The 14,490-nt window shown below is 37.6% G+C and overlaps 1 protein-coding gene across 1 annotated transcript in view; it reads right to left on the bottom strand.

Annotated features, from left to right (window-relative positions):
- The window catches only part of GUCY2C (guanylate cyclase 2C), a gene marked incomplete at both ends in the record, with an annotated part of 71,972 nt that overhangs the window by 36,244 nt on the left and 21,238 nt on the right, over positions 1–14,490 (bottom strand). The window contains 3 exons of the mRNA XM_079715213.1: positions 168–249; positions 6,587–6,698; positions 9,263–9,348. Of these exons, the coding sequence (XP_079571339.1) occupies positions 168–249; positions 6,587–6,698; positions 9,263–9,348 (280 nt within the window). The remainder of the gene's footprint in view (positions 1–167; positions 250–6,586; positions 6,699–9,262; positions 9,349–14,490) is intronic.

Below are 14,490 nucleotides of genomic sequence, written 5' to 3'. Positions count from 1 at the left end.
TATTCTTCCCTTGATAGAGTCTTTGATGCTGAATGCCTCCATGACCTTAGCTCTGTCCGGAGAGCTTCTTGTGAATGTATACTATCACCCACAGACGTGACTTCTCCCCCTTGCCCCCCTCCCTCTCTGAGTGGGGAGCACAGCAGGGTAGAGGGGCTGGAAGTTACCTGAGCACCAGGAGGGCGATGAGCAGGAGCAGGGCCACAGCCCCTGTGAGAGTGAAGACGGCGACCATCAGCATTTGAGGGCCTGGGGCAGAAAAGACGGTGAAAATGGCACCAGTAAGGACCTTTGAAAAGACAATGTGCACACCTCACACGATCCTAGTTGTGTAATGTAACTTGAGGATGGGGAAAAGGAGAGACCTTTTAAGGTATCCGTCTTTTAGAGAAAGACAAATATCATACGATATCAATTATATGTGGAATCTAAAAAAATGATACAAACGAACTTATTTACAAAACAGAAACAGACTCACAGACTTCAAAACAAACTTAAGTAAAAACAAACTTAAAACAAACTTAAAAACAAACAAACTTAAAACAGACTTAAAAACAAACAAACGTAAAAACAAACTTACGGTTACCAAAGGAGAAAAGTGGGAGGGAGGGATAAATTAATTAGAAGTTTAGGATGAACATATACACACTACTATATATAAAACAGATAATCAACAAGGGCCTACTGTCTAGCACAGGGAACTCTACTCAATATTCTCTTAATAACCTCTATGGGAAAAGAATCTGAAAAAGAATGGATATAGGTATATGCATAACTGAAGCACTCTGCTGTACACCTGAAACTAACACAACATTGTAAATCAACTATATTCCAATATAAAATAAAAATTAAATTAAAAAAAGATATCTGTCTTTTATTAATCTCTTCATTGGTAATACAGATCCTGCATCCTTGGTCTATGAGGAAAACTGTCTGGAATGTGCCCCAAAGTGGCTTAATTTCATCTACTCTTATAGTTTAGACATCTCGTTTCTTACGGGAATCATCAAAAGCTACAAGAACATAAAATAGTTTCTGGCACACAAATAATTTTGGTGGGAAAACTATCTGACGTCTTTGAAACCAATATACCTAAGGAGGATTCATAGAGGAAGAAATAGACAACTGTTTTTCAATACAGAGAACAAATCGGAGGAAAAGTAGGACAGTGTGGAACGAAGAGTACATGACAATGTTGCCCACTGGTCCTTTCCAAGCTCAACCGGGTCATTGAGGGAAGTCAATGAAGAATGTAAGGAATTTGATTTATGAGCATGTAGGTGAAGCTGTGTAGAAGGAGGAATTTGAGAGACTCGCAGAAGAGTCAGTGGAATTCAGGAAAATGTGGATCCAACCCAAGGAAGCACTGAAGCAGACTCTGAGTGTGCAGAGGCTAAGCCTAGATTAAGAAGGACAACAACAGTAATAAAACTGTACAAGAGGGCTTCCCTGGTGGCACAGTGGTTAAGAATCTGCCTGCCAATGCAGGCGAAGATCCCACATGCTGTGGAGCAACTAAGCCCGTGCTCCACAACGACTGAGCCTACGCTCTAGAGCCTGAGCTCTGCAACAAGAGAAGCCACTGCAATGAGAAGCCCTCTCACTGCAGAGAAGAGTAGCCCTGGCTCACTCGCCACAACTAGAGAAAGCCGTGCACAGCAATGAAGACCCAATGCAGCCAAAAAAAAACTGTACAAGAAAGTCGTTGTTCAAACATGCCTCAACAGATCCCTATTAGAATAGGAAGTTAGAGGGTTCAAGAAGAAGAAACGGAATGGATTCCAAGCAACAGATAGTGTGTAAGAAGCTGGAAGGTAATAGCAATATGGTGAAGGAGACAGGTTTTTTTTTTTTTTTTTATAGCATAAATAAGAGAGACCCAATCAGAAACTCTAGGGAAGGATGTTCAAGGAAGGCACAATCTAAAAATAAAACGAGGTAAAATAGTTTGAGAATTTGGAATTTAAAAAATCCATTTGTGTGTGTGTGTGTGTGTGTGTGTGTGTCACAAAGGAGAGACATTGGAGTTATACAGAAAGAAATGTTATCCTGACATGCTATCTAGCTTTATGAAAATAATAATAATGAAAATGTTTAGTAATTTTCAACTGATAGGTAAATGACAGAGGGCTTCATATGGCTACCAAAAAAATATTAGCAGCCCAGACAAATTAAAGCAAAATACAGGAGAATTTGGGAGGTGGGAAGGAGGTAGAAGAAAGGAAAGTGACACTAACGTCTTCATCTTACAAAGCTGGGAAGCAAGAACTTTTATATATACTTGATAGAACTCAAAGCTTATGCAAAATTAATTAAAATTACAAGGCACCAATAAATGTATTGACAAAAAGATATAACTATATTGAGAAGAGCTTAGAGAAAAGTAGGGCTAGTGAAAATGAACTATATCTTCATTTATCAATACAAGAAATAAATAGATAACATCTAAAGCTTATAAAGCAAGAAATATATGCATATTATTTAAAAATATGAAAAAAAACTAAGCAGAAGGGACTGCAAGGCCAGGGATGCACAGAGGTGGGACCAGGTACACTCACTTTCCATTATGAATATTTCTACTCTTGGCTTTTAAAATCATGTGCATGAATTTTTATACAATAAAAATATAATTAATGAAGGTGTCCCTGGAATGATGAGTGGTCAGATCTTATTCAGGTAGCACCTCAACACCTCACACTGTATTCTCTCTCATGGCACCATAACATAGACCCTTGAGGGCATGGCCAGTGTTCTGTCTGCTCATCCTGATACCTTTAGCACGCAGCACCAGACCTGGTACCTGGTCACGTATCAATAAAAAATTACTGAATAAATAAATAATTGAATAAAAACTTGGCCCTGCTCATCTCACTCTCTGAGAAGAGGCAAAGAAAAATGCCCAAATAATATATGTAAATAAATTCACATAAAAAAAATCTCTTGTGCTATTAGACTTAGCTTACATGTCACATGTATTTTTGAACCATTTTTGTTTCATCACATTATGTCCTTCTAATGAACTAACCTTTTTTTTTTCTGAGGTAGAGGGTTTAGTAAGGTTCATACTGCCACACCTTTCTATAAGGGATGAATTGGAAGGAGTTATGCTTTGCTAACTTATAACTTTGCCTCTCCTTGTTATTTTGTTTTCTGCTAAGGGAAAAATTTAACAGTGAAAATGTGAGCCCTGGGTTTCTATTCTCGTTAGCACAGAAATAAATTATTCCCTTGGAGGTGGAGCTGCATTGTGGGCATATTTGTCTTTGGTGAATTCCGTTTATTACTACAATCACCACTTCCATCCCCATCACCACCACTCTCATACCCCCAACCCCACACGAAAAACAACAGTGAGTACGAGGAATACAATTTCAACAGTGCAGATGATTCTACTCATCAGTCTACTAAAATTACCCAGCCTCCAGACTACAGCATGAGTTGGAGGAAATATCTGCTGAGTCCTTAGCCCCTCTCAATTCTTCCCTACTGTAAACATCACATTGCATGAAATATAATTATGATATTTAAATATACTACATACTATTTAAATATAGTAATTTTTAATTCAACATACTTGTAAATCACCCTATCGCATTAGTTCTAAGCTTAAGTTTCTGCTGCCCTCTGGTGGCTACTGTGGTTATCACAGCCTATTTAACTAGATAGACGGTGAATGCAGATTGAGTTTTATAACCCCAAGGTCATAGAACATGATCGTTGGAAAGAACTTTGAGATCAGCTAACAAATCTCCTGACTTAACAGAGGAAGATACTCATAGTTAGAGAAGTAAATGGACTGAAATGAACACTGTCTAGATTAGGACTGAATAGATGCATATTCATAGTTATCTCAAACTGTCTTTCATTCCTTCCTTCTTTCCTTCCTCCCTTCATTTCTCCCTTCTTTCCTTCCTTTCAAGGCACTGTGTTTGAGTAAAGAATGGACCCTACACTTACACAGTGTATGGTGTAAACAAATAAATGAGATATAAGTAATATGCTAGAAGTCCAGTGTAATAAGGGCAAGATCAATAACCTCCTGAGATGCTAAGAAAAAGCTTAGGAAAGGTGAAATCCAAGTTACACATTGAGGATGAGTGGTTGTTTACTAGTTCTATGGGGGGTGGTGGTGACAGATTTTAGTCAGAGGGAGTAGCATCAATAAAGACCCAGGAGCATGAAGCTGCAAGACCCTTTCTTTAAGGAAGTAGGCAGAAGTTGAGAGAGTGGGGAAGAGATTTCAGGTAAGATGAAAAAGAAGGCTGGAGACGTGGGAAGATCAGGGACATTTTGTGCTATAATAAGTCATTTGGACTCTGAAGGCAAAGTGAAGCTGCCAATCGAAGGGTTACTTGGCAGCAGTTGGGTAATGCGACTGGATTTGCGCTGTCCCTCTGGCGGCAGTGGTGGTTGGGTTTGAGGTGGGTAGGAGGTGGGGCTGAGCAGGAAGACAGATGGATGTCATTGGAACCCAGGAGGCGGCTGAGGAAGGCTTGGGTGAGGAACAGGAACCAGATCTGCGTTGTCCACTGCTGTGTCCCAGGTGCTTAGAACATTGTCTGGCATTAAGTAAATATTTGTCAGATGAATGAAAAGACGGTGATGGTAGAATCTCCAGATGAAACGTTCTGTTACTTAGTTGGCAGTTGTGTACACAGATGAAAGACCAGGCATGACTATCTTACTTGTATACTATTTGAAAGACTGAGTTACTTAATTTGTAAAGTTTGAAACTAAATGTAATAGTTAAAGAATGAAAAGCTCTGGCTAACTGAATTTTCTGGTTAACTGAGGATGAAGTAAAGTTGCCCAGGATGAGGCAATGTCCCTGTCGTATGTAATGTAAATATTTAATGTGATCTCATTTAGGTAAATAATGAGAACTCTCTCAAAAATCATGTTTTGAGAAGTTCATTATTTTACACAGTACAGACTTTCTGTTTAATAACCAAAATATCTAAAAACTTTTAAAGAAATATATTAAAAATACAAACCCAACTCTGTCACTGAGGGCTATAATTAAGGAAAAAGAAAAATAATTTTAACTCAAAAAATTACAAAAGAAAGAAGCATAGAGCTGCAGAAGCCTGTGAGAAAAGAGATATATTCAAGTTTGGCTTGAATCTAGGAAGCTTGAAGATGGTTCTAGAGATAATTAAAAAGAAAAAAAAAAAGCTTGCTAAAGAAAACAAATCAACTTTAAAAAGCAATGATGACAGTAAATCATTTAGAAGAATGGGATCCCTACTTCCTACCTCTCTCTTTGCTTCAGTCAACTACCTCATGTCTATTGACTAAAAACACAGGATTCATTTTTAACCAAATTTGACTCATGGAACACAAGAACTAGAAACATAGTTACAGCTATAATGTAAACAAGCCCATTTAATCAGAACTGTTCTCTTCAGCCAGATCAACCTTTCATCCAGAGTTTCTGGCTGTAGAGCAGGGCTAGGATAGAAGTATTTCTAGTTTATAATTTTTAATATTTTAAAAAAATGGTAAATTAATAGAGTCATTATGGAAAATTTAGAAAATTAAGAAATATATAAAAAAGCAAAAAGAAAATCTAGAATACTATTACTCAGAGGCTACGACTATTGACATTTTAGCATATTTTTCTACAGTCTTATTTCTATACATTGTTTTGCAAAGTTAGACTTTCATTAAATAAAAAAGCTGTATTACTTTACTCATAACTTCCAATGTCATTTAAAATTCTTTGTAAATAATTATTTTTAATTGGTTGCATGTTGCCCCATTTATGAATACATTGTAGTTTTCTAAGTCATTTTATTAATAATGTTTCCAGCTTTTTTTTTTCTTTTGCATCTTTGGGCATAAATATTTGTTCAAATTTAAACTCTTTTCCTAAAAATTGATTAGTAATATGGAATTACTTACTATTATTGTGGAAAGCCTTGGCCAAGCCAGCCATGGGCAGAGTGTCCTGAGACCTTGTTGCCCATGAGACACTCAGCTGGCCCTGTCCAGTGACAGTCAGTGTTATACAGTTGCATGGCAAGTTGCATGGGTGAAGCCCTAGCCGTGTTAGGGCTTTCATGACATGATGGGACCTCACTCAGGTAGGAAGGTAACCATCATTATGACCCAAGTATGTGTCCTCTCAGGAAACGGGGAAGACTTCAGAGGCCATGCTCACTTACCACCCTCAGCCTAATGACATCGAGTATTCCTTGTTGAAGTATATATTCCATGAGTTTCCTTCAGTAAAATGTAAATGGAGTGAGACTATGTGTCTCTGTGTTCATTTTGCCAATTGCCAAATCTAGTTTTCTATAGGAAAATTTACGTCAAAGGGTAGGTAGGACACCCTATTAGAGACACCCTATATTAAAGACAGTTATAGCTAAATTAGAATGGAATATCTTCAGTGTTCTATCAGAACTGTAATATTATTCATTGGACAGAGACGTAAAGTCCATGTTTACAAACCTGGCAAATCTAATACAGACAATAAGCAAAACAAAACAAAAAACACAGGCTAATTTCATAAACCACAGAATTTACTCTCCTTACCAAAAAAACAATTTCAGGAAAAGAAACTTCACGAAGGATATCTTACCCTCGTCTGGAATATCATTAGGAAGTTTGTGGTTCTTCCAGATGAATGTGGGGCTCTTATCCACCGGGTTAGTCTGGTTTATGTGGGTGTCATAGGTCAAAAGAATCTTGTACTGTGTCGGGGCATGAAAAGAAGAAGGATGAACAGAAAAAGACATTTTAGAATGACTTCTGATGAGATTAACCGTGCTGCCCAATGACATTTGAATTTCATAGCAATGTTTCTCAGTGAAACAAGGTAAATGTTACCAGCCAGGAGCTAGTCAAGATCCACTTGGTTCTCACCATGAACATGGATTTAAGCTCCCTGTGGGCCGATTAGTTTTCTGTTTCTTTATGACCATATGCTACACCTGCCCAGCAGAGATTCTTTGGGTCTTTCTAGTTCAAGTCTTTCATTTTACTAATGTTAAAATAGAAGCAAGAAAAATTAAATGGCTAGCTCCAAGTCACATGACAAGGGAGGCAGCAGTGTTTTCCACAATATTAAGTTGCTATTAAAAATGATGTCTTGAGAAAATGCACCATAGCTAACATCCATTATCCATATTTATACACGTCAAGGGGCTCCTAGAGAATTCTACATTTCTTAAGTTCTGTCAATTACATAATTTTTGAATCTCTTCTAGCCCTATGCTCTAATGTGCTTTCTTAGACATGACACTCATTAGGTTTCCAAGATAAAAGGTTTTTTTTCAAGTAATCTGTCAATGGAAATATTAATATATCCTTAAATTACTGCTGCATATATTGAGTCAGTTTTGTAAGAGGCATCTGGAAAATGTTCATCCTTCTAAATTCACCATGCTCCCTCAAAACATTCTGGACAAAATTTTACATTCTCAAAATTATGCTCTTAACTTGAAAACAGAATATAAACTTGCATATATTGAGGATAGAAAATATCCTATATATTAGGGGCTGGTAGATTATATCTCTACTGAGACCTACTCTGGTTATGGAATAACTTATCTATAGCCCTATGTTTTGAGAATTAATCCCTGTTTTCCCCATAGATACATATCATACAGCACAATTGATGGCATTAGATTATTGAAAAGTTCAACTAGACTTGCCTGTGGACAGCAAGTGCACAGAACCACATTTTTCATTTTGAAGAGCAATCATAAGGCTGACATAGAATCTCACTGCAGGTATCTATCTGCCTCTCTCCAAGGGAGGCAAAGGCATCATCCCAGGTGCAAATAACTTAGAGGGGCATGTAGTTATCTCAGTAGTTACTACTAGAAACTGAAGTATTGAGCAGATTTCATTTTAAGGTATTCCCATGGTATGATGCCAAATACAGCATTATAGTAAAGGTTCAGTATAAGTAAAACAATGTAACTAAAAACGATGCATTACTTTTCTGAAATGCTGCTACCCCCATCCCGAACTTCTAGTTTAACTTTCTCAATCTGAGCATCTTTTCTCTAGCTTTCCACATTTCGCATTATAGATGTCTTTTACAAAGCTGGGCCAATACATACAGTCAATATATGAGTTAGGGATGTCAGAATGCTCACATTGGAAAATTACATGAAAAAATGAAAAAATTTTTCTAGTAGATTCCTGGTTATGTCAGGACCTAACTTCTTAAAGAAGAAAAGGTTTCTACCTACCATTTGGTTGGTTAGAACAGTGGCTTCTAGTTCATGATGGGCACAACTCTGGGTGACATAAAGGCAGGTATTTTTGTTTTTAAATTAAACGCTTAGCAGCCATCAACTATGTGCCAGATAAGAAGCTAAGCACAGGGGCTTCCCTGGTGGCGCAGTGGTTGAGAGTCCGCCTGCCGATGCAGGGTACGCTGGTTCGTGCCCCGGTCTGGGAGGATCCCACGTGCCGCGGAGCAGCCGGGCCCGTGAGCCATGGCTGCTGGGCCTGCGCGTCCGGAGCCTGTGCTCCGCAACGGGAGAGGCCGCAGCGGTGAGAGGCCCGCGTACCGCAAAAAAAAAAAAAAAAAAAAGAAGCTAAGCACAGGAGACATGGAGAAATGAGATCCACTCCCTTTCTTCAAAGAACCTACTATGTAGGTGTGTGAATATATCTATCTATCTATAGATAGATGTATATATAGTGTGTGAACATAAAGCACATATGTAGGTGTGTAAATATCTATCTATAGATAGATATGTACTATGTATATATATAGTGTGTGAACATAAAGCATAACATTAGAAGGCTGTTTGTATGTGCCAGAGGGATTACACAATTAATGATTTTCATGAGACTTCAGAAGGAGAGAGAAGAGTTAATACTTCATTCAAATTTTTAGTTGTGGAAATGAATAAACAATTCTTAGGAAAAAACCGTCACCTTCTCATTGGTATCCTATCAACAGTCTGGTCTTTATACCAGTGTTTTCTGGGTGGGTATTTTTTATACAGTAAATAGAGTGGATATTCTGAATAAGAAGTTCTATGGGAGAAAATGTTTAAGGAATACGGCCCCAAGGGGGGCAAAATCGTAAATCTGAAATAAACTAACCTCTGGATTCTAAACATAAATTCTCTTAATTCCTTTGCTAGTATTGGGTTGGCCAAAAAGTTCATTCGGTTTTTCTGTAAGATCTTAGTTACAGAAAACCTTTTGGCCAACCCAATATTTGCCTTCCAGGATAACCCTCCTCACCTAGTCACTTAACCCCAAGTTCCTGATAAGAAGTCAGACATACTTTGTTGGTGTCCACAGAGGTGTACAGAAGGATCATAGTACTGTCAATATCCCCACAGTCATCCAAAGTCACAGGACCCCCATGCCCTAGGGCAAAATCAGAAAGAGTTAGAGGCCATTGTTGACTTCTTGACTGAAAGACCAGTTACATCCTGACAGAGGGTATAAAATAGATTCAAATTGCTCTATTTTACTGAAAAATTATTGACCTTAATGATGTAATCTGAGGGCATCTGGATTGGTTCTTGGCCCTGAGATCTCTGAAGGATATTTTTATAAGAGATGGTATTTAGTTAGAAGGAAAATTCTTTTTCATTGCATTTAGAATGATGATACTAAATGTAATCAGTCAGTAGATTTCTCTTGATTATTAGTGAAAAGTTTTTGTTGAGAGTATTTACTAAACTAGTGGCAGAGTGTTTGTCACTCCATAATCTAACTTAGATTGTAAAAAGGTCAAAGTCCTTTCACTACCATGTATTAGCTGAACACATTGAAAAAGTTAAGTTGAAAAAGTTAAGTTATTTGAGTCTCAGTTTTCTCAACTATGAAATTATAGCCATATAGGATGAGCCTATGAAATGGCTGTTTAGGTAAAAGAAAAAAATTGATCAAATATCAGCAATTTCACATGGTTCAACATAATAGCTAATACTTATTTTCTGTTTACTAGACCAGGCTCTGTGCTAAGTGTTTTATTGCATTTATCATTTTATTCTTCCCCAAATACCATGACATAGAAGCTGTTATTATCTCCATTTTACTGATGAGAAATCTGAGGTCAGAAATATTACTAACTTGTTCCAGGTTATAGGTACAGCTAGCAGGTGACTAATTGCTGCTTATGATCACAGAGCTGCAGGCAAAATGGTGGCAGCCACTGCCGTTGCATCTCCCCCATTGTTGAAGCCCTTCCCCCTCTGCTGATTGTGACTGTCAAGGGATGTAAAGGGTTGGTGCTCCCCTCAATCCCCCTTTGTTTTTCTCTTTTTCCCCTTTGAGAGCCAGACATTGAAGACTAGAATATTCAAGCAACTGCATATATGAGGGAAATTAGAAAGCTACTACACATGCCCAGGGGAAGGCAGAGGCTCAGAAAAGACCTGAGAAGACCTTAAGTTTATATCTCAGGCTGATCCTCAGCAGAGATAGCCTACAACAATAAAAACAAAAACAAAAAGCAAAACCAAAAAACAGCAAACCCTGGGGAATGAGAAAATTCCCCATTCCCCATGTGATTTCCAGGATTACTGATTATTAGATTCCAATGTCCAGTTTTCAACAAAAAACACAGAGCATACAAAGAAACAGGAAATATGGTTCATTCAAAATAAGAGGAAAAAAAAAAACCCAATGGAAATTATCCCTGAAAAAGACCTGATGGTGGATCTACTAGACAAAGGCTTTAAAACAACTGTCTTATATGACCCAACAATCCCACTACTGGGCATATACCCTGAGAAAACCATAATTCAAAAAGAGTCATGTACCAAAATGTTCATTGCAGCTCTATTTACAATAGCCCAGAGATGGAAACAACCTAAGTGTCCATCATCGGATGAATGGATAAAGAAGATGTGGCGCATATATACAATGGAATATTACTCAGCCATAAAAAGAAACGAAACTGAGCTATTTGTAATGAGGTGGATAGACCTAGAGTCTGTCATACAGAGGTGAAGTAAGTCAGAAAGAGAAAGACAAATACCGTATGCTAACACATATATATGGAATTTAAGAAAAAAAAATGTCATGAAGAACCTAGGGGTAAGACAGGAATAAAGACACAGACCTACTAGAGAATGGACTTGAGGATATGGGGAGGGGGAAGGGTAATCTGGGATGAAGTGAGAGAGAGGCATGGACATATATACACTACCAAACGTAAGGTAGATAGCTAGTGGGAAGCAGCCGCAAAGCACAGGGAGATCAGCTTGGTGCTTTGTGACTGCCTGGAGGGGTGGGATAGGGAGGGTGGGAGGGAGGGAGACGCAAGAGGCAAGAGATATGGGAACATATGTATATGTATAACTGATTCACTTTGTTATAAAGCAGAAACTAACACACCATTGTAAAGCAATTATACTCCAATAAAGATGTAAAAAGAAACAAAAAACAAACAAAAAAAACCTGTCTTTAAAGATGCTCAAAGAACTAAAGGAAGGCATGGATAAAGTCAAGAAAACGATGTATGGGGCTTCCCTGGTGGCGCAGTGGTTGAGAATCTGCCTGCCGATGCAGGGGACACGGGTTTGTGCCCCGGTCCGGGAAGATCCCACATGCCGTGGAGCGGCTGGGCCCGTGAGCCATGGCCGCTGAGCCTGCGCTTCCGGAGCCTGTGCTCCGCAACGGGAGAGGCCACAGCAGTGAGAGGCCCGCGTACCACAAAAAAAAAAAAAAAAAAGAAAATGATGTATGAACAAAATGTAAATAGTAATAAAAAGGTAGAAAACCTAAAAAAGAAACCAGAAAGAAATTCTGGAACTGAAAAGTGCAGTAACTGAAATAAAAAATTCACTAGAGGGATCAAAGGCATATTTAAGCATGCAGAAGAAAGAATTAGTGAACTTGAATATAGGACAATGGAAATTATCAAATCTGAGGAACAGAAATAAAAAGGATTGAAAAGAAGTGAACAGAGTGTAAGGGACCTGTGGGACACCAGCAAGCAGACCAATACATGCATTGTGGAAGTCCCAGAAAGAGAAGACAGAAAAATGGGTAAAGAGACTATTTAAAAAAATAATGGCTGAAAACTTCCCAAAATTTGATGGAACACGTGAATATAAACATCTGAGAAGCTCAATAAATGCCAAGTAGGATGAATTCAAAGAAATCCATGCCAAGGCACGTTATAATCAAATTGTCAAAAGCCAAAGACATAGAATTTTGAAAGCAGCGAGAGAAGTGATTCATCACATATAAGAGATGTTCAATAAGATTTATAAGCAGATTTCTCATTATAAACTTTGAAGGCCAGAAGGCAGTGGGCTGATATATTCAAAATGCTAAAAGAAAAAACTGTCTATCAAGAACGCTTTATTCAACAAAGCTGTCCTTCAAAGTGAAAGGAAAGTAAGACATTCTAAGATAAAAGTTGAGAGGGTTTGTTACCTACCACTAGACCTGCCCTGTAAGAAATGTTCAAGGGAGTCTGGCAGGTTAAAATGAAAGAACAATAGACAGTAACTTGAAGCCATGTGAGGAAATAAAGATCTCAGTAAAGGTAAATACACAAGCAATTATAAAATCTAGTATTATTGTAAGAACAATGTGTTACTCCACTTTTTGTTTTCTACATGACTTAAGAGATGAACAGGGCTTCCCTGGTGGTGCAGTGGTTAAGAACCCGCCTGCCACTGCGGGGGACGTGGGTTCGAGCCCTGGTCCAGGAAGATACCACATGCCGCGGAGCAACAAAGTCCGTGCACCACAACTACCGAAACTGCACTCTAGACCCCGCAAGTCACAACTACTGAGCCCACGTGCCTAGAGTCTGTGCTCCACAACAAGAGAAGCCACCACAATGAGAAGCCCGCACACTGCAACGAAGAGTAGCCCCTGCTCGCCATAACTAGAGAACGCCCGCGCGCAGCAACAAAGACCCAGCACAGCCAAAAAAAAAAAAAAAAAGAGAGAGAGAGAGAGAGAGATGATACATTAAAAAAAAGTAGTCTAACAGCTGGTATTACTGTAATTTTTGCTTGTAACTCCACCCTTTGATTTTGAAGCAATTTAGGAGACTAATGCTTAAAAAAACATTAGTTTCCTACTTGGACACAAAGTATAAAGATGTAATTTTGAAACACCTATGTCTGAAAGGGATGGGAATGGAGCTATTAAAGGAGCAGAGTTTTTGTATTCATTGAAGTTAAACTGGTATAAAGTCAAACTAGAGGGTTATAATTTTAGCATGTAATCCCCATGGTAACCACAAAGAAAACAGCTAAAGCACATACACAAAAAATAAGAAAGGAATTTAAACATTTCACTATAAAAAATAAACAATATAAAAGAAGACAGTCATGCAGGAAATGGGGATAAAAAAGCTATACAGCATATAAAGAACAAATAACAAAGTGACAGAATAAATCTCTCCTTATCGGTAATTACTTTAAATGTAAATGGATTAAATACTCCAATCAAAAATAGAAATTCACAAATTGGACTTAAAAAGTGATACAACAATATGATGTCTATAAGAGATTCACTTTTGATCCAAAGACAGAAATGGGTTGAAAGTGAAAGGAGGGAAAAGGATATTTCATGCAAATAGTAACCAAAAGAGAACAGAGGTGTCTATACTAATATCAAATAAAACAGACTTTAAATCAAAAAAGTTTACAAGAGACAAAGAAAGAAATTCATTATATATTAATAAAACATTCAATAAAGCAAAAATATATAACAAGTATAAACATTTATGTAACTAACAACAGACCAACAAAAAATATGAAGCAAAAATTGGCACAAGATAAACACTTCTACAATAATCCTTGGAGATTTTAATACTCCACTTTCATTAATGGATAGAATAATAAGACAGAAGATAAGTAAGGACACAGAGGACTTGAACAAAATGATAAACCAACTAGATATAAGAGACAAACTACAGAACACTCTACCCAACAACAGAATGCACATTTTTCTCAAGTGCCTGTAGGACATTTTCCAGAATAGACCATATGTTAAGCAACAAATTAAGTCTCAGTAAAATTTAAAAGATAGGTATCATACAAAGTATCTTCTCTGACCACAATGAGCTGAAGTTAGAAATCAATAACAGAAGGAAAACTGAAAAATTCGCCAATTTGTGGAAATGAAACAGCACACACTTAAACAACCAATGGATCAAAGAAGAAATTACAAGGGAAAAATTTTAAGACCTAGAGATAGATGAATATAAAAATACAACACACCAAAACTTATGGGACACACACAGTGAAAGCAGTGCTAAGGGGAAATTTATAACTATAAATGCTTACATTAAAAAACAACAAAGGTCTCAAATCAACACCCTAACTTTACAACTTAAGGAACTAGTTAAAAGAACAAATTAAACCAAAAGCTAGCAGAGGAAGGAAGTTGTAAAGATTAGAGCAGAGATAAATGAAATACAGAATAGAAAATCAATTGAGGAAATCAATGAAACCAAAAGTTGGTTCTTCAAAAAGTTCAACAAAATTGACAAACCTTTAGCCAGATAGAGTAAGGAAAAAAGGAGAAGAC

This window comes from Hyperoodon ampullatus (assembly GCF_949752795.1).
Source record: "Hyperoodon ampullatus genome assembly, chromosome: 11".
Lineage (NCBI taxonomy): Eukaryota > Metazoa > Chordata > Mammalia > Artiodactyla > Ziphiidae > Hyperoodon > Hyperoodon ampullatus.
The sequence above is the reverse complement of the archived record's forward strand: the minus strand, read 5'-3'. Positions and strand labels throughout refer to the sequence as shown.